The 21,310-nt window shown below is 45.0% G+C and overlaps 1 protein-coding gene across 4 annotated transcripts in view; it reads left to right on the top strand.

The window, feature by feature from the left end:
* Positions 1–20,533, top strand: part of CCDC85A (coiled-coil domain containing 85A) — a 181,700-nt gene extending 161,167 nt beyond the window's left edge. For 2 of the 4 annotated variants that reach the window (XM_039528174.1, XM_039528170.1), the window contains one exon: positions 8,630–10,700. In XM_039528174.1, coding sequence (XP_039384108.1) covers positions 8,630–8,719 — 90 coding nt within the window. In that variant the 3' untranslated portion in view covers positions 8,720–10,700. Of the gene's footprint in view, positions 1–4,690; positions 4,790–8,629; positions 10,701–20,449 lie in introns of those variants that run through there. The other 2 variants (XM_039528169.1, XM_039528175.1) reach the window with 2 other exon arrangements.
* The last annotated feature ends 777 nt before the right edge of the window (positions 20,534–21,310 follow it).

Below are 21,310 nucleotides of genomic sequence, written 5' to 3'. Positions count from 1 at the left end.
AGCTCCAAATGCTTCTAGGGTCAAACACAGTGTCCGTGGTGGGTCAGGGCATAGCTCAGCAATTTACGCACCCCCCCACCCACCCCCAGAAGTGAAAGGGAAAACAATCCTCTCTTGACTCTTTTACATGTCACCCTATCTTTACTGAATGCTACAGATAGACGCGATGCTGCAGCACTCAACACCAACATCCTTGCTCCCCCCCCCCACCATGGGTGGTGCAATAAGACTGATATCCATTGTCATCATCAGCCTGTTGGCACATGGGGCAGTGCAAAAGGACTGGTAACCATGCCGACTAGCATCCGTGAGGTCGATCAAGGGCGCCTGGCCCTAATTTTTCCTGGTAGATGGTGCAGTAACCATCGTCATCATAGCAACAGGGGGCTGAGCTCCATCAGCCCCCACCCTTCATGTGTAAAGAAAAGATTCAATTGCCCCTGGACTAGCAGAGGGATGCTGGGCTCCTCTCCTCCACACTCCTTACTGTCCTGTCTGGACTATCATAGCAGCTGGAGGCTGCCTTCCACTCATTTCTCACTAACAAGTCAGTGTGTCTTATTCCTGCATTCTTTATTACTTCATCACACAAGTGGGGGGACAATGCTACGGTAGCCCAGGAAGGCTGGGGGAAGAATGGAATCAACAGGTGGGGTTGTTGCAGGAGCACCCCCTGTGAATAGCATACAGCTCATAATTTCTGCTGGATCTGACACAGAGCAGCTGTGCTCTCTGGTTCTATGATACAGTGGTTCTCTAGTACACTTGCCCATATTCTAGGCAGGAGTGATTCTATTTTTAGATACCAAAAAGGAGGGATTGACTCAGGGAGTCAGTCCCAATTTTGGCTTTTGCGCCCCTGGCTAAGATCAGCCAGGGGCACTTATGACAGCAACAGATGGTGCAGTGCAAAAGGACTGGTAACCATGATCATCTTTTTACCAATTTATGGATTGGTAGATGGTACAGTATGGCTGGTAACCATCTCTGCTGTCATGCAAAAGCAAAAGCATGCTGCTGTGTAGCGCTGCTGAATCGCCTCTGTCAGCGGCATCTAGTACACATACGGTGACAGTCACAAAAGGCAAAACAGGCTCCATGATTGCCATGCTATGACATCTGCCAGGGCAATCCAGGGAAAAAAGCCGCTAAATGCTTGTCTGCCGTTGCTTTCCCAGAGGAAGGAGTGACTGACGACATTTACCCAGAACCACCCGAGACAATGATTTTTGCCCCATCAGGCACTGGGATCTCAACCCGGAAATTCCAAGGGGCGGGGGAGGCTGCGGGAACTATGGGATAGCTAGGGAATACCTACCCACAGTGCAACGCTCCAGAAGTCGACGCTAGCCTCGGACCGTGGACGCACACCACCGATTTAATGTGTTTAGTGTGACCGCGCGCACTCGTTTTTATACAATCTGTTTTGCTAAACCGGTTTATGCAAATTCGGAATAGTCCCATAGTGTAGACGTACCCTGAGGGTATGTCTACACAGGGATAAAAGACCTGTGGCATGGCAGGAGCTAGCCTGGGTTAGCCGATTCGGGCTTGTGGAGCTTGGGCTGTCGGGGCTCAAAATCTCTGTGTGGACATTCAGGCTTGGGCTGGAGCCCAAGCTGTGGGACCCTCCACCGTCACAGGGTCCCAAAGTTTGGGCTGAAGTCCGAGCCTGAACGTCTACATAGCGATTTTTCAGCCTTGCAGCACGAGCTCTGGGTCTCGAGCCAGCTGACCCAGGCCAGCCGTGGGTTTTTTATCCCTATGTAGACATACCCACAGTGTAAGATGAAGTTCGCCACTGACCCTCCTTTTGTGCAGATGCTCTGCAACATAAAGGAATTTCAGAAAGTTTTACTTTCCATCCAGGAGTGACTTAACCCCCACAAACCCTTTAATAACTGTCTAGATAGGGCAAGTTACATCCTTAGTGTTTGTGCCTCGGTGACTCAGAATATAGAAGAGAGTAGCACCTTTCACCATCACCACATATATATTTAGCAAAAATAAAATAAATTAGATCTTTGTTTTCCTCAAAACTGAAGTCTATTAAACATTAAGTTGATTTTTAATACAATTCTCTGGAGAACACAAAAGGTCAGCTCCTATGTGGTGTATCTCAGAAAGGTGCCCCCCAAAGCTTCAGTTTAGTAAAGCAGGGCCACCCAGAGGATTCAGGGGGCCTGGGGCAAAGCGGGGGAGCGGACATAAAAAAAGGCGCTTGTACTCACCGGGCGGCGCTCCGAGTCTGCGGCAGCGGGTCCTTCACTCGCTCCGTGTCTTCGGCAGCACTGAAGGACCCACCGCCGAAATTCTGCCGAAGACCCAGAGCGACTGAAGGGCCCCCCGCCGCCAAAGTGCCGCCGGAGACCCGGACCGCCTCCGGGTGAGTAAAAATTAAAAAGGCGCCTCTAGCCAGGGAAGGGATTCTCAGCCAGGGTTCGCGGGGCCCCTCCAGGGCCCGGGGCCTGGGGCAAATTACCCCATTTGCCCCTCCCCTTCCGGGCAGCCCTGTAGTAAAGCATTTGAGCACCTGCTTAAGTTTAAATTCCATGGACTTCAAAGTTAAGTGTGTGTGTGTAAGTGCTCTCCTGAATCAGGATCCTCGCCTGAATCCAAATCCCAAGGGCATAGTCCAAAGCACATTGATGTCAATGGGTCCATCGTTTTTGTGCATATTTACAGGAAGTAGATGACTAATTAGCTGGTAAAATGGAAAGCATAGGTACCACTCTTGCTTGTGACAAGTAGAACATTTGCACTAAGTCCTCAATCCTAAATGGGAAGAGGTTAACTTCTAGGAACTGATATTAAATTAGTAGGGCTGAGTGAATGGCATGGATTTTTTTTATTTGAATCTAATCCATTGAGTGTTTTTACATATGAAATAACAAGGTGAACATTTCATATCGAAGCACATGCTTTTATGTTATGGCCAGATTTGTTTTATCACCCAAAAGTCATATTTCCATGTAGAGATACAGTAGAACCTCAGAGTTACGGACACCTTGGGAATGGGGGTTGTCTGTAACTCTGAAATTATAGTAACTCTGAAAATGACATAATGGACTTCAGACATGGGGGAATTGAGGCTGCACTGCAGGGTTGGGGAGAGTCAGGACTCCCAGCAGGGTGTGTGTGTTGGAGCTTCTGACCTTAAGGGCCACCAAGGCTTCCAGCGGGGGGGCTCAGGGCTTCTGCCCCCCAGCAGCACCAGAGCTCGGGGCTTTAGACCTGGGGGGAGCGCTGGGCCTTGGGTTTCAGCTTAGCCCCACAGCTTAGCTCCTGGTTTCAGCCTTGCAGGGGGCACTGGGGCTCAGGGCTTCAGCCCCAAAGATCCGTTCCCAGCTTCTGCCCTGTGGAAATTGCCAGACTGCTCCTGGTTTCAGCAGGGGAGTGGCGCCAGGCAGAGGTGCTGACTTTCTGTGTTCCCAGGGGGTGCTCAACCCCCGCTCTACCCCAGGCCCTGCCCCCGCTACACCCTTTCCCCTAAGCCCCCAACCCTGCCACACCATTTCCTGTCCCACCTCTCCCTGCCCCCGCTCTGCCCCTGCCCCCGCCCCCATTCTGCCCCTTGCTGCTTCCACTCCTCCCTCTCATCCCCAATACCTCCTGTACACCGCTGAACAGCTGACTGTGGTGAGTGGGGGGCGCTAGGAGAGAAGGAGAGGAGCTGATTGGTGGGGGCAGTCAGTGGGCTGAGCACCAACTATTTTTTTTCCGTGGATGCTCCAGCCCCAGAGCACCCATGGAGTTGGTGCCTATAGGACCAGGGATCGGCACTTCAGCTTCGCAGCTCTGTTCCTGGCTTCAGCTGGGGCAGGGCATTGGGACTTGGGGCTTCAGCCCAGCAGCTCCACTCCTGATTTCAGCAGGAGGGAGTGGGCGGGGGGGATCGGGGCTTTAGCTACAGGGTGAGCACTGGGGCTGAAACCAGCACTCCCCTCATAGCTCAAGCCCCAGCACCCCTGGGGCTGAAACCAGGAGCAGAGCCATGGGGCTGAAGACCCAAGCCCTGGCACCCCCTTTGGGGCTGAAGCCAGGAACAGAGCCATGGTGCTCCCAAGGATCAGAAGCCCCGAGCCCCACCCCCGCCTGGAGCCCGACTGCCCCGTCCCCCCTGCCTCCGACCCTGCAGCTGCAGCCCAACCCTCCAGTGGCTGAGGCCCAGAGCCTCAGGTCTAATGCCCCGAGGCAGTACAGTATTTGCTTTTTTTCTCTTGTTTCTATGCGCTACTGTCTGATTGATGACTTCCAGTTTCACAGGGTGTCCAGTTGATTGGTAAGTCTGTAACTCTGGTGTTCATATCCTTTAGGTTCTACTGTGTACAAGTTCCATGTAGGTTATAGTATTGATGTAAGGTGCAGCCCTTTTCATATCTTAAGGCCAAAAGAGACCATTCTGATCATCTGTTCTGACCTCCTGCATAACAGAGGCAATAGAACCTCACCCAGTAATTTCTGCATCAAGTTTTTAAATCTAGTCCAATTTCATTGTATACTGGAGGAACTGTGTGCTGACTACATACTCTGATCTGCTTCATTACACTTAAATCTATTATTCAATTACACATGCATATTCTTACACTGAAAAGGCCTTTTTAGAGGTTACATTTCTTAATATTCTTATTGTAGTTGAAGAACAAATTTCATTTGTAAAATAAAATTTACTTTTTTTTAACATACCCAGGTCTTGGAAGCTCAGGAAAATATAGATCGGCAGCATGGTAAAGAATATGATCATGACCTTAGTGAGACAGAAAAAGCTATAGTCAGAGAAATGTGCAATGTAAGTTTAATGTGCTTAATTTTGTATTCTGTACTGAAACCCAAAACAATATTTGTACCCAGGTTATTAATATTTTAAAATTGCTGACAATGTGCCTTTAAAGTTTTCATATAAAAATTAAGCCAATTACACTCTGATTTTTCAATAATATAATTTACTGAATTTTTATGTACTAAATAATCATTGCACTTTGGTCAGCATATTTGATGTTATAATATATAAATATATCTCTATAAAGAGAGAAAGTGGTCCAATGGATAAGACACTAGAACGGGACTCAGGAGACCTGGGTTTTATTCACAGCTTTGTCATCAAGACTAGGATGTTAAAAGATGTCTAATCTCTGTGTGACATTTGGCAGGTATACACCTCTACCCCAATATAACACAACCCGATATAACACGAATTCGGATATAACGCGGTAAAGCAGCGCTCCGGGGGGGGGCAGGGCTGCATGCTCCAGCAGATCAAAGCAAGTTCGATATAACGCAGTTTCACTTATAACACAGTACGATTTTTTGGCTCCCAAGGGCAGTGTTATATCGGCGTAGAGGTGTATTAACATCTTGGTGCCTCCATTTTACCATCTATAAAATGCTAGTGATAATTACCCACCTGTACACGGAGCTTTGTGATTTATGGATAAAAAGTATTTTCTAAATGATAAATATTGTTATAGTAATCCATAAAACTTCCCAATAGTTATGTAATTTCATGTCTGAAATGTTCATGTATTATATCTGACACAATCATTTCTTCCCAATGCACTTATGTTTTGAGTTTTAAATTTAACATGTTTGTTTAAAAATACTTTTCTTTTTTTTTCCCATCTGCTCAGCATGGAAAAGCTAAATGTTTTTACTCCATTATTGCTTAGATATATTCTTTAAACTTTTTAAATGTTTGTTTCTCCTTGGGTTATCCATGTGTATTCAGATGAAAGGCAAACCTTTGATTAGCTAATTATTCTTTTGTTTTCATTCTCACTGTAGTTTCCTAGGGCTTACAGAATCATTACTTTGCTCCTGTTTTGCTTTGTTTTTTTAGGTGAAATGTTTGTCATGTGATCATTTTGCCTCTGTATTCTGGGTCAGGGTTTTCAATAGTCACTACTGATTTTTTGGGGTACCTTTTTTTGGGGTGTTCAGTTTGGGACATCTTAAAGGGACCTGATTTTCAGAGGGTAGGTGGGCACTATAACTGTTGAGACCCCCAAATCACTAGTCAAGTCTGAAAATTTTGGTTTTGTTTTAAAAATATTTATCTACTATGTGGTTTTTCAGTTTATAAAATGTCTGCATCACAAAATATGAAGGCCTTGTAATGTTTTCAGCACACTTTCCATCCCTTAGGATTCCCTAACTTACACTAAGGGGCACATTCTCCCCTCAGGATGCATGTGTATTCCACACTAATGATGGAAATTATGCCAGTTCCTCAAGAGGAACCATTTCTAACACATTCCTCTTTTTATTCACATTGGGTGTCTACATAAATTTGAAATAGGCCTTTTACTTTGCATTTATACAGTGCTTAGTACAGTGAAACGTGTGGTTTTGATTGGAGCCTCTAGCCACTGTCTTATCACAAGTAACAATCCTAGGTACATTTGGAGTTATTCTCTCATATTAGCTACTGTGAGCTGGCTTTCAAAAGCATGAGAACTTCTGCCCAGCTTGCTGCACCGTAAATCTGCGGTGCTCCAGCGTGCTGCACGCTAACTGTCCCGGTGGACCCTACTACTGCTAGTGCTTATTGACATACTACTGTTTGTATCAACAGTACATCAGGGCACACACCACTGGGAAACTTCTAGCATGCCACAGCAGCGTCCACATTGCTATTTGGTGCCTGGCTTGCTGGAGCACTGTAGAGTTACTGTGTAGCAAGCTGGGGCATATCTGCTTGCTTAGACATGCCCACACAAATGAGGTTCCACATACAATTACTTGGTTGAGGACAAATGGGCCTTTGTGGGCATTTGCGACCACTCCTGAGATGTTTGGCCCACATTACTCTGTATTCAGAAAGGTGCCAGTGAAAATCCTAACTAGTACCAAACTCAATATGCTGGAATAGCTTCAAGGCCCGTATATAGGTTGCTTTCCACACATAAGCAAAGATGGCTGCTGATGGTGATGAGAGATCCCATGTGGTTGTCCCATTCAAATTCTGATATTAACCCCCATGCACCTGATGAAAAGGGTTTTGAACAAGGATCTATCACCTCTTAGGTTCGGGCCCTAACCACTGAGCTATGGGATAGTCTGACGTGAGTCTCCCTCAATCTCACCTGTTGAAGCTGTTCCACTTTGCTAAATAATTGAAGTCACTGGGCTGGAGACAGTGTGAGAATGGCTCTATTGCCTGGTGGATAGGGCAAGGCACTCACCTGGGATCCAGTCCCCCTGCTCCAATGACTCTCTGGAAAAATAAAGAGGAACTGGGCATCTTTCACATCCTAACCACCGTGCTAAAAGTTATGAGGGAACTGCTTCTTAATCCTTACAATTGCTGGGTGACTAGGGAACTTTTACAGCAAAAAGTTTGGTGCCAACTAAGTTTGAGGGTTAGGGGGCAGCTGAGTGTGGATTTTGTGAATCCCAGTGGCACCTAAATCTGGGACTTTGGGATTTAGGCACCACTGTGATTCACAGCCTCCCACTCACCTGCTGCCTGACCCTGCAGGCACCTAAGTTTTTGCAGTAAAAGTCACCTATGTTTCTGCCTCTCAGCATGTGCACTGCTGCCTCACTCTAGAGGCATCGGGACACTTAAGTCCCTTTGCGAAACTAGCCTATAGGTGTCAGTTACTGTGCTATAGGTGTGACACTGGTCTCTGGTTATCGACATGTTTTCCATGAGTTTTACTGTTACTGTTTTGTTAGGAACAGCCTTTTTGTTCATTCCACCCATCTCCTTCAAAACAGACAGGACTCAGGTGACAATGTGGGGCCAATTTGGAACACAACATTCAGAGGGTGTTGGGCTCTGGAATCTTGGTTTGGGACATCCAGCTGGTCCAAAGACAAATCTCTTCACAGCCCTGTGCTTGAATTTGTACTCCCATATTTCATCTTTACTTCTGACCCTGTCTTGCTTCTATTTCTCTTTCTAATAACCAATCTTGTCCAATGATCCAATTCTTGCTTCTTGGAGGTCCACAGAGAGATGCAAAGTCATGTGTTGCTAACTGTTCTTGTTTCCTGTTTATAAACTTCATTAAAAGCCAACTACGAATACACTAAATGCTTTCTTAATATTACCTTTCTGTGCTAAGAATTGTTGTAATTGTGGCATGTATTTAATACAGTCATGAATGGGAACAGAGGTGAGGACAAGGAGCAAATCTGTTCACTTGTAGTCCACACTGTGAAAAATCTTGAACATTCTCACTAAAACATGTATGACCCTGATCCAGCAAAGGCACTGGAGCATGTGCTTAACTTTAAGTATAGGACCACTTCTGTTGATTTAAGTGGGACTACTCATGTTCTTAAAGCTAAGAACTTGCTTAAACTCTTTGCTGCATTTGGGCCTGTGTGCCTGAAATTGACTTTGATGGGAGTTTTGCCTAATAAACGATTGCATAAAGATTTATAAACTTGACTCTTGTTTTCAAGACAGACATTGCTCCTGAACAGACTTCTAAGTAACAGATGGTCAAAAATGAAGATACTGTATTTCCTTCCAAATTTATTCTTCCTTCTTACTTTGTCTCTCTGCCTCTATTTCTGTCTATGCTGCACAGTGTGTGTGTGTGTGTGATGCATACAGATACACAAATCCACTTTTGGTTGGATGATATAGCTGACATCTCTTTCTATCACTTGCCTTTAGGTTGTGTGGCGGAAGCTTGGAGATGCTGCAGGTTCATGTCCTGGAATTAGACAACATTTGTCAGGAAATCAATATAAGGGACCTATGTAAAAGGACCTGAGTGTCACTTCTCTCAGAAGATAGAATTTAAATGGCCAGTGACGGATAGAGGGAACTTATTCTATCCACAGTAACTTCTCAGCCGACCACAGGATGTCTACATGCAGTATACATGACTTCTTCGAAACAGTGGTGAAGTGGTTAAAAAAAAGTGGATAAACTGACCTAAACTCCATACTCTCCAACTGAGAAGTGGGTAAACTCTGTTTACTCTTGACTACACTACTGCTTTGAAAATTGGCACAGCTTCTTCATAAAAGTCTTTCAAACAACAGTTATGTACCCTAGAGTCCTGGCACTGTCATTTCAGTGTACTGTATAGTTAAACTCTGCCTCTTAGCCATGGCATTGTCATTCAAAAATACACACTCAGAATGAAAAGATCTGAATGCTTCTTATTTAAAGCATAATTGGTATTCTGCAGGAGATACACAAACATGATTTTTTTTAAAGATAGTTACAGTGAACCTTCATTGAGTCTGAATGAATTTTCCATTAGGTTTAGCAGGAGTTTTTCACCAGAGTGGAGAGACACCAAAAAACTGTGCCTTCAGTCATCACAGTTACAAGAAAGTCAGTTACTTGGTAGCTCACACTTCAGTCTACAGTATTAGTTAATGGTGCTTAGGCAATTTGCAGCTGAAATTATTTTTTTTTAGAATACTTGCATTTTGAGGTGCTAAAAGACCATAAAATCTCCTAACCAGCCAGTAGTGTAGCAAAAACTACAGTACATGTAGTAAAACACAATTTCTTTCTAAATGAAAGTGAAGATAGACTTTTTTCATTCTCTTTGGTGCACGCCTCCTGGAGACATACGTGATGGGCACCATCCCTTGAATAGAACACTGAGGTAACAATATTTAAGACCTCAAACCAAAATCACCATCAGAGTTCTTTTCTGAGAGCATTTTCCAATTGCCAATGCTAATTTCTACCACTTAGTTTAGAGACATGCTGTTTTATTTAGCAAAAATATGAGTCTAAAAGATTGCACTGCTTTTATGAAAAGCTTTCCTTGCCTACTGTAGTGTTCTTTCAAAGAAAACTTTTATCCTTCTCAAAGCATGTCTTTAATTTATTCTGAGGCTAAAAGCTCTTGTTCAGATTGCCAGAGTTTTGACCAGGAGGTGCCCTAGATGTGCTTAGTTTATTTTTTTCTATGTGTATAACATTAGATTGTGTGTATTGAAATGCTGTGATAGGTATTTCTTGTATATCTAAATGCAACAATACTTTCTTGTATGAATGTGCGACAGGCTTGTGACTGAATGCTGTTGCTTAACTTTTTACCATAGCTGAGCATCAAAAAATAGGAATGCAACAATTCCCAGGTTTTGGGTTTGTTCTTGATTACTAAAATTTGATTCAAAGGTGATATCCTCTGTTTTTTGTGGGCTTGTTATATGTTGTATTACTGGTTTGTAGCTAGTGGAATGTAGTTGGGCTGCTGTGCAACCTTTTTTATATGGTAGTGTAAAATCAGCTTCCTGTCTTCAGAAAACTGTTATGGATTAATTTGTGGCGGTAATTATATCTGTTCTGTCATTTTATTTGGTACCGTTCAACATAGTTGTAAGGCCTCCAATCCAGCATTCCTTTCTCAGGCACAACTCTTGTTGATTCCTTTTCCTTGAGTGAGGACTGCAGAATCTGGCTGTTAATTTTGAAACATGGCATTTTAAAAATAGTTATTATATATATAAAAAAATGCTTCTTACATTTCCATATTTTTCTCTCAAGCAGTTTTATCATTAAACTTAAATTGTTGTATTCCTATAATATGTGGGGAGGGGGAAGTAAAACAGTAGTATTTACCTGCAGGGGCTAATTCAAGGGACACTGGTCTTTTGACGTTACACTTGTGTAAATTTTGATACTGTATTAAAACTATTTTTTTACAGTTCTGCATACAATTGGGTATCAAGTATCTGTGTTCATCTTAGCAATGGTAATAAATTATTTAATCCCATAGTTGTTTGCTTTCTTTTAATGATGCATTTCATGAGATATGTAAACTGATGCCAAAAGCAAATTCTGTTCACTGAGAGATCTATTCTAAATACTTATTCTATAGTAGTTACATTAGTGTTCAAAAATACATAATCTAGCTCGATCTCCCACTGCAGTCACTGGAAGAACTGGATGCTCAAAAATAGAAATTCCAGCCCCTTAACTTGTCTTGTCTACTCCCTACTGCTTAGATTCTGCTGCTTAGATACAGTGGCCCAGATCCTACTGTGTGGTGGTGTTGGTTTACCATAGTGGCACAGAACAACTTATCATTCTGATATAGCTGGGCATGGGAGGATCATCTTAGTGAAGGGAGAATTGCTTGTGATGGAGAGTCAACATGGTGGCTTCTACTCCATCCACTCCTTCCTGCTGGTGGCATATGGGAAGCAGCCATGAGAAACAGGGACTAGCCAAGGAATCTTTATGGGATGGTGAGCCCAATCTGCCCTGTTGGTCTATGGGTTCCATTGGCAAATGGGTTAATTTAAAGCAGCCTTGTTGTGCATGAGTTCAGTTTGGTATACAGCTGGTCCAGAATGAAAGGAGCCCAGGGTTACTTCTGAGACTATTCCAGGAGTCTTTGGCCATAACTGAGGATTGAAATCAGTATCTCTGGGCAAATGTCCTATGAGATTGTCCTAGTGTTTCTGAATAGGAATTGGGTTTTTTTGTTAAACAGTCACTTCCTATAGAGAAAAGAAAATTACTGTAGCTAAATCCTTTTTCATTGTAATAAGCACTCACTCAGAAATGTTTCTGAACAGAAAGAAAAATACTTCATAGATTTTTGCCCTGGATTTTAGGTTCTTTATTGCTCATCACTATCTTTGGCTATTGCCCTGAATCCCATAATATACATTGGTCAACAAAGAAGAAAATTAGGATAAAAATAGCAAAATTCAGAATGTAAAACTATATATATATCGACTTCAACTTCTTCCCTTTATGAAAGGACTTATCAGGGTAGCCATCTTCCATCTGCATATCTGTGCTGAGGTCCAGAAAGAGCAACATCTTACTACTTGTGTATAGTGAAACTAACAGAATTTTAAGAACAGTCATTCTATCCTAATCTCTAATCTGAGAGACTTCAACATATATCTTGGGAATCATTTAGCCTTTAACTGTGCTTCACTATGTAAAAAACGGCCCTAACTGTAGTAATATTCTCCTTATATGTACTCAGTGTCCTATCTGCTGACTTCAATGCCAAAAGGAGTTTTTGCTGCTTTTTACTCGTATTACCATTTCAGGGTCAAGTGCAAGTTCTGTTCTTTCTTGTTAGAAAACAATGCTATTGTTCCAGCAGTTGCACCTGATACTAATTATTTATTATTAAAACAAGTCAGAGAGGTAAAGTGACTTGTCCAAGGTCACCAAGCAGTGAGTGGCAGAGTCAGAAATAGAGTACAGTTCTCCTGAGTCCACGCAGCCCATTTAAACGGGCTAAAAACTGGCTAACTGATAGATTACAAAAACTAACTGTAAATGGAGAATTATTACCCATTAGGGGTGTTTCTAGTGGAATCCCACAGGGATCTGTTCTTGGCCAAATGCTATTCAATAACTTTATGAATGAGCTAGGACAAAAATTGCATATGACACCCAAAATGGCCGAATGGTAAATAATGGATGGGAACAGGTCAGTTTTACAGACCGACCTGGTTTGCTTGGTAAAATGAGTTCATTTGAACAATGTGTGTTACTACAGTCAAATGCAAGGTCACATATCTAGGAACAAAGAATGTAGGTCACACTTATAAGATGGGTGACTGTATCCTGGAAAGCAGTGACTCTGAAATGGACTTAAGGATTATGATAGTTTACCAATTGAACATGAACTCCCATGCAAGGGTGTAGCTAAGCAGGTGAATGCAATCCTTGGGTGTATAAATGGGGGAGGGGTGATATCAAGCAGGACTAAAGAGGAGGTGGCATTGGCTATGTATACAGCATTAGCGAGACCATTACTGTAATCCTGGGTCTAGTTCTATTGCCCACACTTCAAAAATAATGTTAACAAATTGGAAAAGGTTCAGAAAAGTGCTACAAGAATGATCTGATATCCAGAAATCATGTTTTATTTTGAGAGACTAAAGAAGGTCAAGCTAATTAGTTAATCCAAGAGATGATTAAGAGGTGATTTGATCATTCTCAAGAATTTACATGGGGAAGATATGCAGTCCTTGGTTGCATAAGCAAAGGACAAGATCGTGGAGGAGTAGAAGGCAGCTCTTTAATCTCACAGAAAAAGGTATAATAAGCTCCACTGGTTGGAAGCTGAAGCTAGACCAATTCAGACTAGAAATAAGAGACAGTTTTAACTGTGAAAGTAATTAGCCACTGAAACAACTTGCCTAGGGATGCAGTGGAATCTCCATCACTTGAAGGTTTTAAATAAAGGCAGGATATGTCTCTAAAATATATGCTATAGCTCAAACTGGAAGTGTGGGCTTGATGCAAAAATGACTTGATGAGGTTCTATGGGGATTGGTCCTGCTTTGAGCAGGGGGTTGGACTAGATGACCTCCTGAGGTCCCTTCCAACCCTGATATTCTATGAGTCTATGAGGCCTGTGTTATGCAGGAGGTCAGACTAGGTGATCATAATGGTCCCTGCTGGCCTTAAAGTCTATTAACCTTAGTCCACTTTCAGTGTTCCAATGAAAGCACAGGTGAGACTGAGGTTATAATCTGAAGACAATAGTGTTACACAAGTGTAACCTAAGATCATAATATGACCTAGTGAATTCAAACTAGAACAGGTACAAAGAAGGGCCACTAGAATGATCCGAGGAATGGAAGGCCTTTCGTATGAAAGGAGACTTGAGGAGCTTGGTTTGTTTTCCTTAACCAAAAGAAGGATAAGAGGAGATATGATTACACTCTTTAAATATATCAGAGGGATAAATACCAGGGAAGGAGAAGAATTATTTCAGCTCAGTGCTAATGTGGACACGAGGACAAACGGATATAAACTGTCAGTCAGGAAATTCAGGCTTGAAATTAGACGAAGGTTTCTAACCATCAGGGGAGTGCAATACTGGAACAGCCTACCGAGGGAAACAGTGGGGGCGAAGGACCTCCATGACTTTAAGATTAAGCTAGATAAGTTTATGGAGGGGATGGTATGATAGGATAACGGGCTTAGTCAATAGGTCAATTAAGTGCCACACTGGTAAATAGTACAATGGGTCAATGGTATGATATAACCTTTTCCAGAGGGTTTGGCTGGAGAGTCTTGCCCGCATGCTTGGGGTTCAGCTGACCGCCATATTTGGGGTCGGGAAGGAATTTTCCTCCAGGGAAGATTGGCAATGGCCCTGGAGGTTTTTCGCCTTCCTCCGAAGCATGGGGCAGGGGTCGCTTGCTAAGGAGTGGGTGGATCGGCTTATGTGGCCTGCATCTTGCAGGAGGTCAGACTAGATGATCATAATGGTCCCTTCTGATCTTGAATTCTATGATTCTATGACCTACAGCAGTGGTGGGCAACCTGTGGCCCACGGGCTGCACACGGCCTATCAGGGTAATCTGCTGGTGGGCCACAAGATAGATTGTTTACATCGACCATCCGTGGGCATGGCCACCCACAGCTCCCAGTGTCCGCGGTTTGCTGTTACTGGCCAATCGGAGCTGCGGGAAGCAGCAGGAAGTTGCGGGAGCCGCGGCCTCTGGGAGCTGCAGGTGGACGTGCCTATGGATGGTGGATGATATTTTCATCCTGTGGACAGACTACCTCAGCTCCCTCATAGATTTCCACCACAGCTTCAATAAACTTCATCCATCCAATCAAACACTTTCTAGAACACTCCTACACCAGCATCAACTTCCTCAATCAGCTTCAACAATAGAACCCTACAGACAACTGTATACAAGAACCCTACAGATCCAGTAACCACCCCAGATGCACCAAGAAATATGTCATCTACACTCACATATCACAGAATATGCTCTGAAGAAAAAGGCCAGGAAACATACCTTAACATCCTTAAAACCACCTTCACCACACAAGGATGCTCCATCAGAGAAGCAGATCATATTTTGGGTTACCTCAGTACCCCAAAAGAACCTTCTCCAATATAGAAAAATCCCCATTGATTGCACACCCATAATTGTCACCTACTACCCCCACCCATACAACCCATATTTGATGAGGACTACCCTGAAAGAAATCTTTCCTGAACCCCCTCTTCTGGCCTTCAAACCACCCTCCAAACTCTCCAATCTCATAATCAGAAGCTCCTCATAGACTAGGACTCACCAACTCAAAGTAGCACCTGCCAAAGTAATAGATGGAAAACCCGCAGACACATCTCCACTGTTAGGTGGATCAATGCACTCCACAACACACCTTTCAAGATCCATGGGTTCTACGTGTGCCTATCACAACATGTGGTGCACCTCATCCAGTATACTAAATGCCACAACAACTATGTGGATGAAACCAGAAAATCACTATGTTCTCAAATGTACTCACACAGAAAAATGCTAAAAGACAAAAACACCCTGTCACCCATGGGTAAAAACTTTTCATAAAGAGATAACTCTATATCTGAGCTTTCAGGCCTCATCCTCAAAGGAAACCTGCACAAAACCTTCTAAATATGAGTTTTGAGAACTTAAATCAATAACTGCTGAACAATAAAAACCATGGACTTAACAGAGACTGGTTTTATGGCTCATTATAACACACCCTGCTGCCTACCACCCTCCTTTGTCCTATAGCTACAGGGGAGTGAATTGTTCACTTCAAGTGGCCTCCTACAACATATATGAACCCCTTATGCTTAACAATCTTTTCTACCTTGTATGTAGCTGTGACACTCTTGCTTACTGTGACAGACCCAGGCCAGTGGGGTACAGGAGTCTGGTAGAGGGCAAGTATACTGGTCACTGGATGAGTAGTTTTCTGTTCCCTGAGTGACCAGAGCAGGGGCTGCACTAGAGTAATCAGGAACCTGCTAGAACCAATTAAGGCAGACAGGCTGATTAGATCACCTGCAGCCAATCAAGGCAGGCTAATCAGGGCACCTGGTTTAAAAAGGAGCTCACTCCAGTCAGGCAGGGGGTGGGGGGAGCCAGAGGAGAGGAAGTGTGTATGAGGAGCTGGGAGCAAGGAGCTGAGAGTGAGAGGCTGTGCTGCTGGAGGACTAAGGAGTACAAGCGTTATCAGACACCAGGAGGAAGGTCCTGTGGTGAGGATAAAGAAGGTGTTTGGAGGAGGCCATGGGGAAGTAGCCCAGGGAGTTGTAGCTGTCATGCAGCTGTTACAGGAGGTACTATAGACAGCTGCAATCCACAGGGCCCTGGGCTGGAACCCGGAGTAGAGGGCGGGCCTGGGTTCCCCCCAAACCTCCCAACTCCTGATCAGACACAGGAGGAGTTGACCCAGACAGTGGGGAAGATCACTGAGGTGAGCAAATCTGCCAAATAAGTGCAGGACCCACCAAGGTAGAGGAGGAACTTTGTCACACTTACCTTCTCCAGACCTGAAGAGAAGCTCTGTGAAGTTCAAAGCTTGTCCCTTCCACCAAAAAGAAGTTGGTCCAGTGAAAGATATGTCCTCACCCACCTTGTGTCTCTCAGATTCTGAGTCCAACACAGCTAAAACAAAACTGTGCAGTTTAGTCTTGTTCTTACATGGAGTAAATTGTTTTGTTTTAAGGGCTAGACAGCATGGTAGAGCACTTTTTAAAATCAAATTGAATGACTCTAGTGCAATCTGCTCCCAAAAGGCTACAGTTGACAGGCCATGTTTATGAATAAGATACACAGCTATCATGTTCTTTTCAGTACTTTGAACACAGACTCAGATCTAGTACAAACGTACTCTGCAGAGCAGGAACTGTGTATGGTGTTATGCTATATTAAACTGAGACTCTTCAATATCAGCTGCACCAAAGATTTTCTCTGTGTTCAACTACATTCTGCTTCACTTGTCACTGTCAATGATCTCCCCAACAAAAACCCCCTGATTCCAGACACTAATTCATTCCATTCTATGTATAAAGTTTAAATGAAGCCCCAAATCAAACTGGACATATTGAGAATCTGCTCCCAGCAGAAAGTGATACTCAATACTCATCTCACAAATATGACACTTTGAAAAGAGTCTGAGTTGGAGATATGTGAGGAAATATGCTCAGGGAGACCAGTTTGAGGCTGTATTCCTACAAAATAGAGCAGCAAATACATCTAGGCATATTTCTGCAAGGTCCAACCTTAAAAACTATTATATAGGCTCAGGTGAAACATTCAGCTAAGGATATATAGGCCATGACCTGTCTGAAGCCACTACTGGGAATGCCCCTGAAGACTCACTCACAAAGAAGGAGCTACTCCTATTGCTTGTAGAGAGCTGAGAATCTAAAAGTAAGGCCACTAAACTCAGCAGGAACTAGGCCTCTCTATATACATAATGGGGCATATCTATTTATATGAACTGTAAAATCATAGAACCATAGAAGATTAGGGTTGGAAGAGACTTCATGAGGTCATCTAGTCCAACTCCCTGCTCAAACCAGGACCAACACCAACTAAATCATCCCAGCCAGGGCTTTCTCAAGCCGGGCCTTAAAAACCTCTACGGATGGAGATTTCACCACCTCCCTAGGTAACCCATTCCAGTGCTTCACCACCCTCCTAGTGAAATAGTGTTTCTTAATATCCAACCTAGACCTCCCACACTGCAACTTGAGACCATTGCTCCTTGTTCTGTCATCTGCCACCACTGAGAACAGCCTAGCTCCATCCTCTTTGGAACCCTCCTTCAGGTCATTGAAGGCTGCTATCAAATCCCCTCTCACTCTTCTCTTCTGCAGACTAAACAAGCCCAGATCCCTCAGCCTCTCCTCATAAGTCATGTGCCCCAGCCCCCTGATTATTTTTGTTGCCCTCCGCAGGACTCTCTCCAATTTGTCCACATCCTTTCTGTAGCGAGGGGCCCAAAACTGGATGCAATACTCCAGATGTGGCCTCACCAGTGCCAAATAGAGGGGAATAACCACTTCCCTTGATCTGCTGGCAACACTCCTACTAATGCAGCCCAGTATGCCGTTAGCCTTCTTGGCAACAAGGACACACTGCTGACTCATATCCAGTTTCTCATCCATTGTAATCTCTAGGTCCTTTTCTGCAGAACTGCTGCTTAGCTAGTCGGACCCCAGCCTGTAGCAGTGCATGGGATTCTTCCGTCCCAAGTACAGGACTCTGCACTAGTCCTTGTTGAACATCATCAGATTTCTTTTGGCCCAATCCTCCAATTTGTCTAGGTCACGCTGGACCCTATCCGTACCCTCCAGTGTATCTACTTGTCTCCCCAGCATCTGCGAACTTGCTGAGGTTGCAACCCATATCCCATCATCCAGATTGTTAATAAAGATGTTGAACAAAACTAGCCCCAGGACAGACCCCTGGGGCACTCTGCTTGATACCGGCTGCCAACTACACATCGAGCCGTTGATCACTACCCATTGAGCCTGACAATCTACCCAGCTTCTATCCACCTTATAGTCCATTCATCCAATCCATATTTTTTTAACTTGCTGGCAAGAATACTGTGGGAGTCCATATCAAAAGCGTTGCTAAAGTCAAGATATATCACATTCACTGCTTTCATCATAGAAGGCATTCAGGTTGGTCAGGCATGACTTGCCCTTGGTGAATCCATGTTGACTGTTCCTGATCACCTTCCTCTCCTTCAAGTGCTTCAAAATGGTTTCCTTAAGGACCTGCTCCATCATTTTTCCACGGACTGAGGTGAGGCTGACCCGTCTGTAGTTTCCCAGGTTCTCCTCCTTCCCTTTTTTAAAGATGGGCACTATATTTGCCTTTTTCCAATAGTCTGGGATCTCCACCCATCACCACGAGTTTTCAAAGATAATGGCCAATGGCTCTGCAATCACATCAATTCCCTCAGCACCCTTGGCTGCATTAGATCTGGACCCCATGGACTTTTGCATGTCCAGCTTTTCTAAATAGTCCTTAACCTGTTCTGTCACCACTGAGGGCTGCTCACTTCCTCCCCATACTGTGTTGTCCAGGATAGCAGTGTGGGAGTTGACCTTGTCTGTGAAGACCAGTACATGCCTGATGAAACACATTTGCTATGCTATGCCAGTTTTTTAAATACAGTATTTCTCAACAAGTACGGTGGCCCACAAGGAGGTGGCTGCTGGGTTGTGTCAAAATCTCTTTCCTCACCAAAAGTTCAGCCTGTTAAGTAACAAATAGATCCCGGGGCCAGGAGGAGCGACAGAAGGGGAAGATCCATGCCATCCTCCTACTGTGGCTAATCTCTCTCTACTTCCCCCCGCCAAAAGCTCTGCTATTGGCCTCCAGAGGTATTCGGAGGTATCCCAGAATGCCTGTTCTAGCCACTCTGCTCATCAGTTCGACCTCTACTGCCCTGGCCTCAGGTGACCAACCGTCAGACCCGCCCTTTAAATTCCCGGGAATTTGAAAAATCCCCTTCCTATTTGCTCAGCCAGATGTGGAGTGCAATCAGTGAATCTTTCCAGGTGACCATGCCTCCATGCGGTAAACGAGCCCCAGCATGGAGCAATAGCGAGTTGCTGGACCTCATCAGTGTTTGGGGGGAGGAAGCTGTGCAGACCCAGCTGCGCTCCAGCCGTAGGAATTACGATACCTATGGGCAGATATCAAGGGCCATGATGGAAAGGGGCCATGACCGGGACACGCTGCAGTGCAGGGTTAAAGTGAAGGAGCTGCGGAGTGCCTACTGCAAAGCCTGCGAGGGAAACCACCGCTCCGGTGCTGCCCCCATGACCTGCCGTTTCTACAAAGAGCTGGACGCGATACTTGGGGGTGACTCCACCTCCACTCCGAGGACCACCATGGACACTTCAGAGCGGGGGGAGGAGGAGGAGGAGGAGGAGGAAAGCGAGAGTGAGGGTACTGGGGTTGGGGGAGACACCCCGGAGTCCCTGGAGGCATGCAGCCAGGAGCTCTTCTCAAGCCAGGAGGAAGGTAGCCAGTCGCAGCAGCCGGTACTTGGTGGAGGACAAACAGAGGAGCGGGTTCCCGGTAAGCGGCTTTTATTTTCAGGATGGAAATTTTTCGGCAGAGGAGGGAGGGTTAGGGCTGCATGCATGTATGCCTAGATGCAGAATAGCACATTGATGTGGTCTATCACATCGCGGTAATCGGCCTCGGTAATCTCTTCAAAAGTCTCAGCCAGAGCGTGGGCAATGCACTTGCGCAGGTTTATTGGGAGAGCCACTGTGGTCCTTGTCCCAGTCAGGCTAACGCATCTGCGCCACTGTGCCGTGGGGGGTGAGGTGTTGAACAAAACTAGCCCCATTGCTGCACACAGGCAAGCTGCATAGGGGTCAGGGCGGAATCCGCATTGCAGTAGAAGACCCTCCCGTGCTTCCCAGGTGACCCGTAGCAGCGAGATATCTTCCAGGATAAACTCCTGTGGAAAATGTTGGGATAGTGTTCAGTGTAGGTGCCCCCTGCAGCTGTTTGCTTTCCCCAATGCACAGAAACCCCAGTACAGCCCTGAAACAATCATTCCCCCATACTCACCATTTCAGGGCTCCCGTGGGTTATGTGCGCTCTCCTTGGGATGGGAAAATTATGCTATTGTGAAGACTGTTAATGTGCCCTGCTTCAATGCGGAGGAATTACTCTGTCTGGTATAAACAATGCTGTCTCTGTTAAGTGTTGCATTTTGCCTTTACAGATGCAACCTTGAGATCTTGGCTGTCCGTGTTATCACCTGCTGAGAGACTATAAAACCTCCGGAAGAGGCCGTGAAAAAGCAAAGAGGACATGCTGCAAGAAGTGATGCACCAATCTCTCACAGAGAATCAAAAAGTGCAGGCGTGGAGGGAGAGGGAAAGCAGGATCCACAAGGAAAACGCAGCTCAAAGGAAGCAAAGCACGGAGCGGCTGATAAGCATCCTGGAGCGCCAAGTGGACTCTTTCCAGGCGCTTGTAGCCATGCAGGCGGAGCACTACTGCCACCGCCCCCCCCACCGCCCTTGTCCCAAAGCTCTTTCCCTTGTGCCCCCATATTAGCTCCACACCCCCTTCCCCAGCATCCGGGTTCTTACCATCACCAGCTGCCTCCAACATCTGTACGTTCACCAACCAGCCCTGAGAACTACGACCCTTACCCTCTGCACTCAACCCCCATCACCATGCAGTATAGCCATTCTGAAGTGCAACAGTCATTGCACAGCACTCCAGACAGGACATATGCAAACCTGTGATTGTACAGTCCCCCCCCACCTCCTTGCCCTTTCAGATTCCAAAAAAGTTGTGTGTCTTCAATAAATGAATTTTTGGCTTTAAAAACAGTCTTTATTATTGCAGAAAGTTAAAGATACCTTAGCCCAGGAAAGAAACAGGCACTGCAAATCAGCTTAGGAAACACAGATTCCTACTAACATTGTAACCACTGCACTTCACTCCCATGCAAGGCAGCAAACATTACTGTTGTTTTTCAGCCTCAAATTCCTCCCTCAAGGCATCCCTAATCCTTGCAGCCCTGTGCTGGGCCTCTCTAGTAGCTTCCCATACGGAGATCGCCAGCGCCCCT

Source organism: Mauremys reevesii, linkage group 3 (assembly GCF_016161935.1).
Source record: "Mauremys reevesii isolate NIE-2019 linkage group 3, ASM1616193v1, whole genome shotgun sequence".
Taxonomy (NCBI): Eukaryota; Metazoa; Chordata; order Testudines; family Geoemydidae; genus Mauremys; species Mauremys reevesii.
This window is presented reverse-complemented; position numbering and strand designations above follow the sequence as displayed.